Source organism: Schistocerca piceifrons, chromosome 9 (genome assembly GCF_021461385.2).
Source record: "Schistocerca piceifrons isolate TAMUIC-IGC-003096 chromosome 9, iqSchPice1.1, whole genome shotgun sequence".
Classification (NCBI taxonomy): Eukaryota; Metazoa; Arthropoda; class Insecta; order Orthoptera; family Acrididae; genus Schistocerca; species Schistocerca piceifrons.
This window is the reverse complement of record NC_060146.1, coordinates 57,201,278-57,214,295: the sequence shown is the minus strand read 5'-3', so window position 1 is coordinate 57,214,295 and position 13,018 is coordinate 57,201,278. Positions and strand designations below refer to the sequence as shown.

General features: G+C 40.0%; 1 protein-coding gene across 1 annotated transcript in view; it reads right to left on the bottom strand.

Moving 5' to 3' along the window:
- Nucleotides 1-1,448: 1,448 nt before the first annotated feature.
- The window catches only part of LOC124717051 (mitogen-activated protein kinase kinase kinase 10-like), a 721,769-nt gene continuing 710,199 nt past the window's right edge, over nucleotides 1,449-13,018 (bottom strand). Inside the window, exon 12 of the mRNA XM_047243726.1 lies at nucleotides 1,449-2,413. Within this exon, the coding sequence (XP_047099682.1) occupies nucleotides 1,996-2,413 (418 nt within the window). The 3' untranslated portion in view covers nucleotides 1,449-1,995. The remainder of the gene's footprint in view (nucleotides 2,414-13,018) is intronic.

The window sequence follows — 13,018 nt, the reverse complement described above, 5'->3', positions numbered from 1 at the left end:
TATTTGCAAACATGAGAATACTTATACTTATTGGCACAAAGAATAACATGTCTTTTGTCACACATATCTTGTTACAGCTAATACTGAATGCTCATTCTCAACATTTACAGGAATGTCAAATGGCTTTGCATTACAAAATTTTTAACATACACAAATAACAATGACCTTAGAAAATTATTGCTATCAAACATTTTAATCAGTCCTTTCAAATGCACTGCTCTGTTAGAGAGAGTTGCAATGCAAGAAAGGAAGTGTGGAAAGAATGACAAGTTTGCTTTAGCAACAGAGAGAGATAGAAGCAAGGTGTTGTCTGACTTTATACAATATTTTTAATATGCTGTAACTTAACAGAGTAGGCCTCACAGTGAGTTTGTTTCACTTTATCCATCTCTGATAAGGTAGTAACTAAATAACTACCAAAATTTCAAATATACTTCCATCAAACGGTAAATACAAATACCAGCAGGCACACAATGACACTGTACAGTTGTGTGCAGTTATTCTGCCAACAATAAAAACAAATTTAGAATTTGAAATTCATGAAGGCTATATAATCTACCAAACTAAAGTATTAATGTCCCTCTCCATGCACAAAGCATTAGTAATGAGGTACAGTGTGCATAAAATTTTATTTCTGACCATTGTTAAGCCCCATAACTTCAAATCTCTGCTCACAGACCAAGAAAGACAAATTGAAAATTATATATCGAAAAAGATTCTTGATCATTTTCAAATGTCAAGCATAAAACATTTAGTTTCACTAACAGTCTGGAAGTTTGTGAGGATTATTATTTTTTGCAGATCTGAACTTTTCCAGTGATTCATAAAAACTAACCTTGGCAGTACCTGCAAATTCCTGTTCTGGTTCCTAAAATTTTAAATAACTTTTGGTGGCCCCTGAAAATGTTAAATCACCAATTGTCACAGCATTACAATGGAACAGAAAGAACTCTGCATATTCTGTGCAACCATTCTGATACTTGAGAAACATGATCTGCAATTCTTATCATATAACACACCAGTATGAGTATCCATGTCCAAATTCTCTCTCTCTGTCAGCAAGCTTAGAAGTAACTACTGTTTATGTTCTGTGTATCTCATAGACAGTAAGTTGTCTACTAGAAAAAGAACCTAGATAACTCCAGTCTCTAAAATGAGTTAAAATTCCATCTTCCCTCCCCCCTTTCCCACCCTCCCCTCTCCCATATACTTCATGTATATTTACATCAGTCCTATAGTCACATCCACATTAGTGATGAACCATATCTCTTCTCGAGTGTACTTAACTCGTATCCCTCAAGCAGCAATGCAAATACGTGAGATGAATCATTATAAAAATGCTCAAATGACTGTACAGATGTAATTTGGCAATTCCAGTTTTATAAACAACCTCAAGAGCAGTACACATTCTTAATTTTGCAGATTTCATGATAAAATTTAGCAGGCAGAGATTCTTGAAATAGCTCTGATGAAATGCAAACAAGGATTACAGTATTGAACCTAATGTCAACCAAAATATTACTTACATATGATACAGGCCTGTTGTGTGTGGTCAATTTACAAAATGAGACAAACAACACACAACTTCTGGCTTGTGACATAAAAAGTCACAAATGTGTTTACAACTGACTATTTTGCCTGTGCAGGAGAAACTTTCTTATCATAATATAAAGTCCAGTGCATCTACTACACTGCCAAACATTGTGAGGGCACAATTTACAAAACAAGCATTACACATCTCCACTCTTCAAAAACAGCACTTAGCAGCAGGCAAAGCACACTTTCCTAAAAAAAGAAGTATAACAGTTCTTCAAACCTACATTTACCACAGAAACGCACTCAACGAGCGGCCACTGAAAACGTGAAGGTAGTGTCTGAATCAAATACGACTTCCTCCCAGAACGTGAGGGAGGACAGGCAAGCTTAGGAACGCCACACGGGGAGTTATGTTCCACTCAGAGGACCGGTCGCCCGTATCAGGGCCCGGGGCCGCCGCTACGATAGGAATTCTCGTTCCAGTTCGGAGACGGAAGGTTTGCGGTGGTAGGGGGCATTCCTCCGGGAGACCGGCAACGGGACTGTCGAGTCCTGCACGGGGGCGTCCATCAGTCCCACACCACTGCCTGATGAGCTGTTCCCGCCAACACCTCCACCGTGCTGCATGACAGGCGAGAAGCGGACACGTGGCCCAGCCGTTGAAGAGCAGCTGCCCTCCTTGGCAGACACGTAGCTGCTGTCCTCACTTGTCAAGCTATCAGGAGGTGTCGGGTTGGTTGGTGTCCCGGCCCCGCCTGACGATGAGGAACCCCCTCCTCCACCCCCACCACTGCCCGGTGGCGGGACCTTCGGGGAGCAGCTACCGCCGCCTCCCAGGCGTGGCGTCGAAGGGGCCGTTGATGGTGAGTAGTTGTACCTGCAAAAGAAGTTGTGTTTTCTGTAGTTTGATTTTCATCACTGCCGAACGGGGACGATAATTGTTAATGGTGATGGCACAAATACCTATAACGAAAGAATTTTGCAAGTATCCTGTTGATCAAATAAAGTAACTCTGTGACTGACAGTTTGCAGTTGCCAACACCACCTGAAAAGGCTACCTACAGAGTGAGCATGTGACCTTGCAGGAAGAACTGCTATTGACTGGCCCTACCACTTGACTTACTGAATCACCAATCACAAAGTTACTTTACACAAACTATAATAATGAAGATAACATTTCGCCACTCAGGCTGTAATATTTATCAAAGCTACTTCTTGCACCTGTCATGTACACAACCAGTTTCAGCTCGAGTGGTTACCTACAACATCAATAAGCATATTTTAAGTAACAGCTGGAAATGTTTGTCTCACTAAAAGACCAAAAGTTTAAGCCTGAAGACACATTTAAATTGTATTCACATATCCTAGTTACAGTTTTGGTTTCAAAAATAAAAATTATGAGTAACAGCTATTCTCACCTATCATACTACAAAGCAGGGCATAACAGGGGGGGGGAGGGAGAGAGAGAGAGAGAGAGAGAGAGAGAGAGAGAGAGAGAGAGAGAGAGAGAGAGAGTGTGCTATAAAATAATTGTAACAGTGAGTGAAATGGCATATGATAATATTTGTAATGTATGGAGCAAAACCTGGTAACACCAAAAAAGTACACATTAAGAATTCAGAGTGGGAAAATGAGATTTCTGAAATATTTAGCAGATGAAAAGCAAAATACAGAGATAAGAGCAGAATTAGAATTAATGCATCTAAATGAAAAAAGAAAATGGAAAGAGTGTGTCAGTATGATAGAGGATGCAAAACTACCAAAAATACTAAACAAATACAAACCAGCAGAACAAAGAAACACTGGGTTACCAAAAACGGGATGAAACAGACTGAAAACTGACCTCTATAAGTGGCTGTAAGAGGCAAAACCTAAGACACTCAAAACTCAACACTGCCAATGCGACACAGTTAACCGACGGTGAGGTGCAACAAATGTAAAGACTGCAGTGAACTCAGTCAATTTTCTATTGTTTATAATGTCTTGCATTTTAGTGAAACAAATGTAGTGAATTTGCAACTTGTTATTTATGACACACACACTTATGATGTAATGTGACTAACACAACCTAGTTGTGCTTATGATGTGGCCATAAGAAACGTGACTAACAAAATTCCATTACTTGATGGAGAAATACAGCCACAGTAGATGCATGATACTGTTCATATTTGGCACACCTTTGAAATACAGAAAAGTCTTTATCGCACAATTCTTTATTTTCAAAATTCAATCATCAGACTGAAATGATAGAATAAATACTACACCATTAAGTTTTTTTTAAATATTAAAAAATCATTTTATTGTTATATTAGATTCCTTTTTACTTCCAAATGTTGACTCTAATCCAGGCTTGCCTTCCATGATTCTGTTGTATGTCATTTATTATATGTTTGACTCATGCAACATGACTACATTTGGTGATACTAATGTAATATTTCATTGTGTGATCTTTGTAAACTTATTCATTCACAACTTATATTCTATTTGTGATATACATCAGTTTTATGTTTCATTGTACTAAACCAGTTATGGTTACAAACGTAACTTCTGTTTTGATTACTGACTAATGACTATCTCTCTCACATCATTCACAATGTTACCTAACAATCTGCATTTCATGCTATGTATAATTTTATCTTCTGTCAATACAAGTTACTCCCATGTAAAAGTAGCATATTGGATCTCTGTCACATTGTTAATGACGTTCTCACATTTAGTTCATCGCAATGTATGTTCTTTGTAAAGTTATTCTTTGACTTCATTTCTATTGTCAGTGCTGGTGCTACCTGCCAGCCTTCATTTACTTCTTAGAAAGCTTAAATGCCACAGTTGCACTGGTTCTTTTTGAATAGACAACAGCACTTTCAAATATGCCTGTATGAGACGAGATCTGTATTATATTCAATCTACACTCCTGGAAATTGAAATAAGAACACCGTGAATTCATTGTCCCAGGAAGGGGAAACTTTATTGACACATTCCTGGGGTCAGATACATCACATGATCACACTGACAGAACCACAGGCACATAGACACAGGCAACAGAGCATGCACAATGTCGGCACTAGTACAGTGTATATCCACCTTTCGCAGCAATGCAGGCTGCTATTCTCCCATGGAGACGATCGTAGAGATGCTGGATGTAGTCCTGTGGAACGGCTTGCCATGCCATTTCCACCTGGCGCCTCAGTTGGACCAGCGTTCGTGCTGGACGTGCAGACCGCGTGAGACGACGCTTCATCCAGTCCCAAACATGCTCAATGGGGGACAGATCCGGAGATCTTGCTGGCCAGGGTAGTTGACTTACACCTTCTAGAGCACGTTGGGTGGCACGGGATACATGCGGACGTGCATTGTCCTGTTGGAACAGCAAGTTCCCTTGCCGGTCTAGGAATGGTAGAACGATGGGTTCGATGACGGTTTGGATGTACCGTGCACTATTCAGTGTCCCCTCGACGATCACCAGTGGTGTACGGCCAGTGTAGGAGATCGCTCCCCACACCATGATGCTGGGTGTTGGCCCTGTGTGCCTCGGTCGTATGCAGTCCTGATTGTGGCGCTCACCTGCACGGCGCCAAACACGCATACGACCATCATTGGCACCAAGGCAGAAGCGACTCTCATCGCTGAAGACGACACGTCTCCATTCGTCCCTCCATTCACGCCTGTCGCGACACCACTGGAGGCGGGCTGCACGATGTTGGGGCGTGAGCGGAAGACGGCCTAACGGTGTGCGGGACCGTAGCCCAGCTTCATGGAGACGGTTGCGAATGGTCCTCGCCGATGCCCCAGGAGCAGCAGTGTCCCTAATTTGCTGGGAAGTGGCGGTGCGGTCCCCTACGGCACTGCGTAGGATCCTACGGTCTTGGCGTGCATCCGTGCGTCGCTGCGGTCCGGTCCCAGGTCGACGGGCACGTGCACCTTCCGCCGACCACTGGCGACAACATCGATGTACTGTGGAGACCTCACGCCCCACGTGTTGAGCAATTTGGCGGTACGTCCACCCGGCCTCCCGCATGCCCACTATACGGCCTCGCTCAAAGTCCGTCAACTGCACATACGGTTCACGTCCATGCTGTCGCGGCATGCTACCAGTGTTAAAGACTGCGATGGAGCTCCGTATGCCACGGCAAACCGGCTGACACTGACGGCGGCGGTGCACAAATGCTGCGCAGCTAGCGCCATTCGACGGCCAACACCGCGATTCCTGGTGTGTCCGCTGTACCGTGCGTGTGATCATTGCTTGTACAGCCCTCTCGCAGTGTCCGGAGCAAGTATGGTGGGTCTGACACACTGGTGTCAATGTGTTCTTTTTTCCATTTCCAGGAGTGTATGTGCTCACTTTCAGCAGCTCTTTACTGCAGTTTGATTTAAATTCAAGTATAATATTAAGTGAAAATTCCACGTATGGGTCACTACGATGCACACTTATGTTAGTACATATATATTTGTTACAGTTAATTTCTTTGTGCACTTTTTCCACAGCTTCAGTCTGACGATGAAATTTTGAATTGTGCAATCGAGACCGTTCTATATCTCAATGTTGTGCCAAATCTGAATGGTTGGCTGCCTCTACCACGGATGTACGTCTTCGTAAAATAATGGAATTTGTGCCTTGTCAGGCTAGGAATGAGGTGAAGTATCTACGACAGAGGCAACAAAGGGCTTCGTGAAAGTGATTTTTAACACCAAATGTTTACCTTATAATGTTACACCTAACTACGCAAAAATTAAGTGTAAAAGTCATTCGAAAACTTTTCATAACGTAATACTTATCTGAAGTGGTTCTTGTCAAAAGTGAGCTTCATGATTGGCATAGGATAAAAGCCACATTATGGTTCAGAAAGCATTTGATCTTCAGTGTTGTCTAGAGCAGTTGATTCCTCAGCCAGCCTTCTCTAAGGTTAGTAAATTGATATCTGATACTACTGAGTATGAAAAATATAATATTTTTTCCTGGACAGGAATGTAAACTGGCCACATTGTGTCATTACTACAAATACAATACTTGCCGCAGTATGAACGTTAAATTTGCAGATTGTCTAGTTAATCTAAGGAATGTCAGATTTTCCCCATATGAATTAAATATCTTAAATTAAGGTCTCAAGCATAGCCTCGCTCCTCCTATGATAAAACAGCTTGTAAAAGATACAATGCGGAGATTAAAACAGTAAGTGAGTATGCAAAGCTTTCTAAATGTCAACAAGTCGAAGTTGTGGTAGCAACAAATAGGGCTATCAGCAGTTTCAATACCTTAACCGAGAAATCTATAAACTGCAATCACATTTTAAAATAACTTAATACAACCCCTCCTCCCCATAATCCGTGGACCTTGCCATGCTGCCGAAACAACCACCGCCCCAGGGTGGGGGTGGGGGTTTGGGAGGGGGGGGGGGGGGGGAGTGGTATCTGTTGAGAGGCCAGGCAAATGTGTGGTTCCTGAAGAGGGCAGCTGCCTTTTCAGTAGTTGCAGGGGCATCTCCCTGGATGATTGACTGGTCTGGTCTCTCAACATCACACAGAATGACCTGTGTTGGTACTGTGAATGGCTGAAAGCAAGGGGAAACTACAGCTGTAATTTTCCCAAGGACATGCAGCTCTACTGTATGGTTGAATCATGTGACACCCTTTTGGGTAAAATATTCCGGAGGTAAAATATTCTCCCAATCGGATCTCCGGCAGGGGACTACTCAGGATGTAGATGTAGATGAGGATGTCACCATCAGGAGAAATAAAACTGGTATTCTATGAACCGGAGTGTGGAATGTTAGATCCCTTAATCAGATGGGTAGGTTAGAAAATTTAAAAAGAGAAATGGATAGATTGAATTTAGATATAGCAAGAATTAGTGAAGTTCGGTGGCAGAAGGAACAGGACTTCTTGTCAGGTGAATGTTTGTTGTTCTTGTGGTCTTCAGTCCTGAGACTGGTTTGATGCAGCTCTCCATGCTACTCTATCCTGTGCAAGCTTCTTCATCTCCCAATACCTACTGCAACCTACATCCTTCTGAATCTGCTTAGTGTATTCATCTCTTGGTCTCCCTCTACGATTTTTACCCTCCACGCTGCCCTCCAGGTGAATAGGAGATATAAATACAAAGTCAACAAGGCTTAATGCAGGAGAGGGTTTAGTAATGAATAAGAAAATAGGGATGCAGGTAAGTTACTATGAACAGTATAGTGAATGCATTACTGTGTCTAAGACAGACACAAAGCCCATGCTTACCACTGTTGCACAAGTTTACATACCGCTAGCTCCACAGATGATGAAGAGATTGAAGAAATGTATGATGAGATAAAAGAAATTATTCAGATAGTTAAAGGAGATGAAAATTTAACTGTGATTGGTGGCTGTAATTCAATAGAAGGAAAAGGAAGAGAAGGAAATTTAGGAGGTGAATATGGACGGAGAGAAAGGAAGGAAAGGAAGAGGAAGCCATCTGGTAGAATTTTGCACAGAGCATTCTTTAATCATCGCTAACACTTGCTTTAAGAATCATGAAAGAAGGTTGTATACGTGGAAGAGACATGGAGACACTGGAAGGTCTCAGATTGATTATATAATGGTTAAAAAAAGATTTAGAAACCAAATTTTAAATTGTAAGACATTTCCAGGGGCAGATGTGGACCCTTGCCACAATTTATTAGTTATGAACTGTAGATTAAAACTGAAGAAATTGCAAAAAGTTAGGAAATTGAGGAGGTGGGGCCATACGAAAGAATCAGAGGTTGTTGAGAGTTTCAGAGATAGCATTAGGCAGCAGTTGACTAGAACAGGGGAAAGGAATACAGTAGAAGACGAATGTGTAGCTTTAAGAGTTGAAACCATGGAGGCAGCAGAGAATCAAATAGCTAAAAAGACAAGGCCTAGCAGAAATCCTTGGATAACATAAGAGACACTGAATTTAACTAACGAAAAAGAAAAATTTAAAAATGCAGCAAGTGAAAGGGTATACAAACATTTAAAAAATGAGTGTGACAGGAAGTGCAAAATTGCTAAGGGGGTATGGTTAGAGGACAAATGTAAGGATGAAAAAGCATATTTCACTAAGGGGAAGATAGATACCACCTACAGGGAAATTAAAGAGGTCTCTGGGGAAAACAGAAGAAGCTATGTGAACATAAAGAGCTCAGATGGTAAACCAGTCCTAAGCACACAAGGGAAACCCAGAAGGTGGAAGGAATATATACAGGGTCTACACAAAAGTGATGGACTTGAAAGCAAAATTATAGAAAGAGAAGTAGAAGAGTATGAGATGGGAGATATGATACTGCAAGAAGAATTTGACATAACTCTGAAAGGTAAAAGTCGAAACAAGGCCCCAGGAGTAGACAATATTCTGTCAGAACTACTGATAGCCTTGGGAGAGCCAGCAATCACAAAAATCTTCCATCTGGTGTGCAAGATGTATGAGACAGGCGAAATACTCTTGGACTTCAAGAAGGATGTAGTAATTCCCCAAAGAAGGCAACTGCTGACTTCGAGAAGGATGCAGTAATTCCAGTTCCAAAGAAAGCAACTGCTGAAAAGTGTGAAAATTACTAAATTATCAGTTTAATAAGTCATGGTTGCAAAATACTAACACAAATTCTTTACAGAAGAATGGAAAAACTGGTAGAATCCAACATTGGGGAAGATCAGTTTGGATTCCAGAGAAATGTTGGAACATATAGAGTGATACTGACCCTATGACTTATCTCAGAAGATAAGTTAAGGAAAGGCAAATCTACATTTATAGACTTAGAGAAAGCTTTTAAGAATGTTGACTGGAACACTCTCTTTGAAATTCTAAAGACAACAGGAGTAAAATACAGGGAGCAAAAGGCTATTTACAACTTGTACAGAAACCAGACGGCAGTTACAAGAGCTGAAGGGCATAAAAGTGAGGCTGTGGTTGAAAAGGGAATAAGACAGTTGTAGGCTATCCACAATGTTATTCAGTATATACACTGAACAAGCAAGAAACCCAAAGAAAAATTTTGAGTAGGAATTAAAATCCAGGGAGAAGAAATAAAAACTTTGAGGTTTGCTGATGACATTGCAATTCTCTCAGAGACAGCAAAGGACTTGGAAGACCAGCTGAATGGGATGGACAGTGTCTTGAAAGAAGATGTAAGATGAACATCAGGAAAACAAAACAAGGACAATTAAATTAGGTGATGCTATGGAAATCAGATTTGGGAACAAGACACTAAAGTTGTAGATGAGTTTTGTTATTTGGGCAGCAAAATAATTGATGATGGCAGAAGGAGAGAGAAGATAAAATATAGACTGGCAATGGCAAGAAAAGCATTTCTGAAGAAGAGAAATTTGTTGACATCAAATATACATTTAAGTGTTAGGAAGTTTTTTCTGAATGTATTTGTCTAGAGTGTGGCCATTTACGGAAGAAAAACATGAATGATAAATAGTTTAGATAAAAAGAGAACAGAAGCTTTCAAAATGTGGAGCTAGAGAAGATTGCTGAAGATTAGATGGGTCAGTCACGTAGCTAATAAGGAAGTAGTTAGATGGGTCAGTCACGAAACTAATGAAGAAGTATTGGATAGAACTGAGCAGACGAGAAATTTATCATTCAAATTGACCAAAAGAAGGGATCGGTAGATAGGACACATTCTGAGAGAGCAGATTCAGAAAGATGTAGGTTGCAGTAGTTATTTGGAGGTGAAGAGGATCACACAGGACAGAGTAGCATGGAGATAACTTCATCAAACCAGCCTTCAGACTGAAGGCCGTAACAATAACAGCACAAAACTCCATCATGAGTATGTTATTTTCACAAAATGAGATAAAGGTAACTCCATGGTGGTTCTTTCTGGCACAGATTACTTAAGAAACACTGAAAATTTCTTCATGAACACAGAAACAGTTGAGATCAAATCCAAACCTATGAATGAGTTTCACAATGACAAAACTTTGTTCCAGCCCTGATTATAAACTTAGATTTTCAAACAAAACAAAATTAAAAGAAGCTTACACTTTTCCAAAGACATTCAGTATAAAAGATTCCTATGAATTAATGGACAAAATCAAAACCCTTCAAATCACAGATGGTACTTGTTTAGCTTCACAGGATACTGTTAACTTGTAATTCATGCATACCAATTATACTCTTGATATAATTAAAAAAATTTATTGACCCATAATGTGCTGTCCCGTGGTGAGGTTGTGGAATGAATAACTGCCTTCATTCTTCAAAGCCTTTAACTTTAATGACAAATTGTATTCACGGTCTAATGGCTTAGCTAAGGGTAGTTCACTTGCTGGTTCCCTGGTAGCAATTTTTGTCAGTCACTTGGAATGCACATTTTTTATTCACATTCGGAGTTCATGACAAAATTTAAATCATGTCATTGTCATGTAGATAACATATGTAGCAATTTTTGTCAGTCACTTGGAATGCACATTTTTTATTCACATTCGGAGTTCATGACAAAATTTAAATCCTGTCATTGTCATGTAGATAACATATTACTACTTTATGAAGGATGTGATGAGGATATTTCTAGTTTGTGATCCCATTTCAGCTCCATGCACCTTAATGTTAAATTCACTTTTGAAGTGGAAGAGAACAATTCATTAAATTACTTAGAGCTTTCTGTTACTAGGAAAGGCAGTAATCTTCTTTTTGGAGTATTTTGTCAACCCATCTGCATCAATGTTTTAATTAATAAACATTCATGTCATCCGAGTACCTACAAATGTGCATATTTTTGCTTCATGATACATAGGGTTTTGAGGTTAGATATAAGTCAGAAGGCAAGGTATACGAAGTTGCAGACAATTGTTCAAGTAGGTATAGAAAATGTGTATAAAGCTAAAAGTATTTGTAAATTGTTTTACTCTATACAGAAGAAGAAATCCAACTTGGTAAAAAGAAGAGGGAAAAAAAAAGGATTGTTTCATTGATCTAACCTATAATGGTCCCCACTGTGACAAAATTGTGAAAATTTTGAAACAGACTAATGTTTGAAACAAGAGCTAATTAACGCATGTGACTGAGACATGACACAGATCTGCCAGGGAAGCCGAGCAAGCTAACGCGCTGCTTCCTGGACTCGGGTAGGCGCGCTGGCCCCGGATCGAATCCGCTCAGCGGATTTATGACAAGGGCCGGTGTGCCGGTCAGCCTGGATGTGGTTTTCCACATCCTGCTAGTTGAATACCGGGCTGGTCCCAAAGTTCTGCCTCAGTTACACGACTTGCAGACATCTGAACACGTTCACACTATTCCATGACTTACACTAGATGCAGCCAGCAGGGGTAAACTAATTCCATCCTGGGGGGTACGGGGTGGCGGCAGGAAGGGCATCCGGCCACCCCTTTCAACTAACCTTGCCAAATCCGTTCCTAACAATGCCGACCCTGCGCCAGTGCGGGACCCAGTAAAAGAAAGAAAGAAAGAAATTGAGGCATGACATAGGACCCAAATCAAAAAGTATTTTCAGTAAACCAGATGTGTACAAAATATGGATACAGAGAGCATTCATCTCCCAATAATGCTAGTGCTCTGGGACAGCATATGAAAATGAAGAAGAATGGCTTGTTGCTGATAGCTGATGGACTTGAGGTTTTGCACTTTGCCCTTCATAGTCATTTATTAGACATCTTGGAAGACTCTGAAATACATACACATTGAAGTTGTCAGTTGCACTGGTTACTTAAGGAGCAGGAGTTTTTCAGTAAGAACTGGTTCTTAGATTTATTTGAAGATGCTATACAAACTGTGTCTCAGACTGCGTATCATATCGGTACTTTGCATTTCGATAACATCAGTACTTCATACTACTCATTTGACTTAGTTTACAATTTTATCACAACATACATCAGGCTACTATACAGTCCAATATTATACCATTGTGCTTCTTAATATAAAATTTTAAAAAAAAAGAAAAAAATAAGGAAAAAGATTGTAATATTAGCTTTCATTTTATTTCAAATCGTTGCCACTCATCTGGGCTTACCTAAATGGTTCTATTGTGTACTATCTATTATATCATCAACTATTGTAATATGACTACAGTTAGACAAACTCTTGTAACATTTTACTCTGTGATGGTTGTAAGTAGATAACAGCTGAGCTGTTATTACGGTCTAATGCTATGCCATTAAGTCTTTTAAAACATTAAAAAATCCTTTTAAATGTAATATTAGATTCCTTTTTATTTTGAGTGTTGCCCCTAACCTAGGCTTACCTAATGAATCTGTTGAATGTCATTTATTATATGTTTGAGTATCGTAACATGACTACACCTGGTGATCAATAGGTAACATTTCATTTTGTGATGGTTGTAAACTTATTCTTTCACAACTTATATTTTATTTTACAACTGTACTACACCAGTTAATGGTTTCAAACATGTCTTCTGTTTTTATTATTGACTAACGACTATCTCTGCAATGTCTCTCATGATGTTACCTCATGACGCACATTTCATGCTATGCAAAATTTTAACTACTGTCAATATGAGTTACTCCTCCA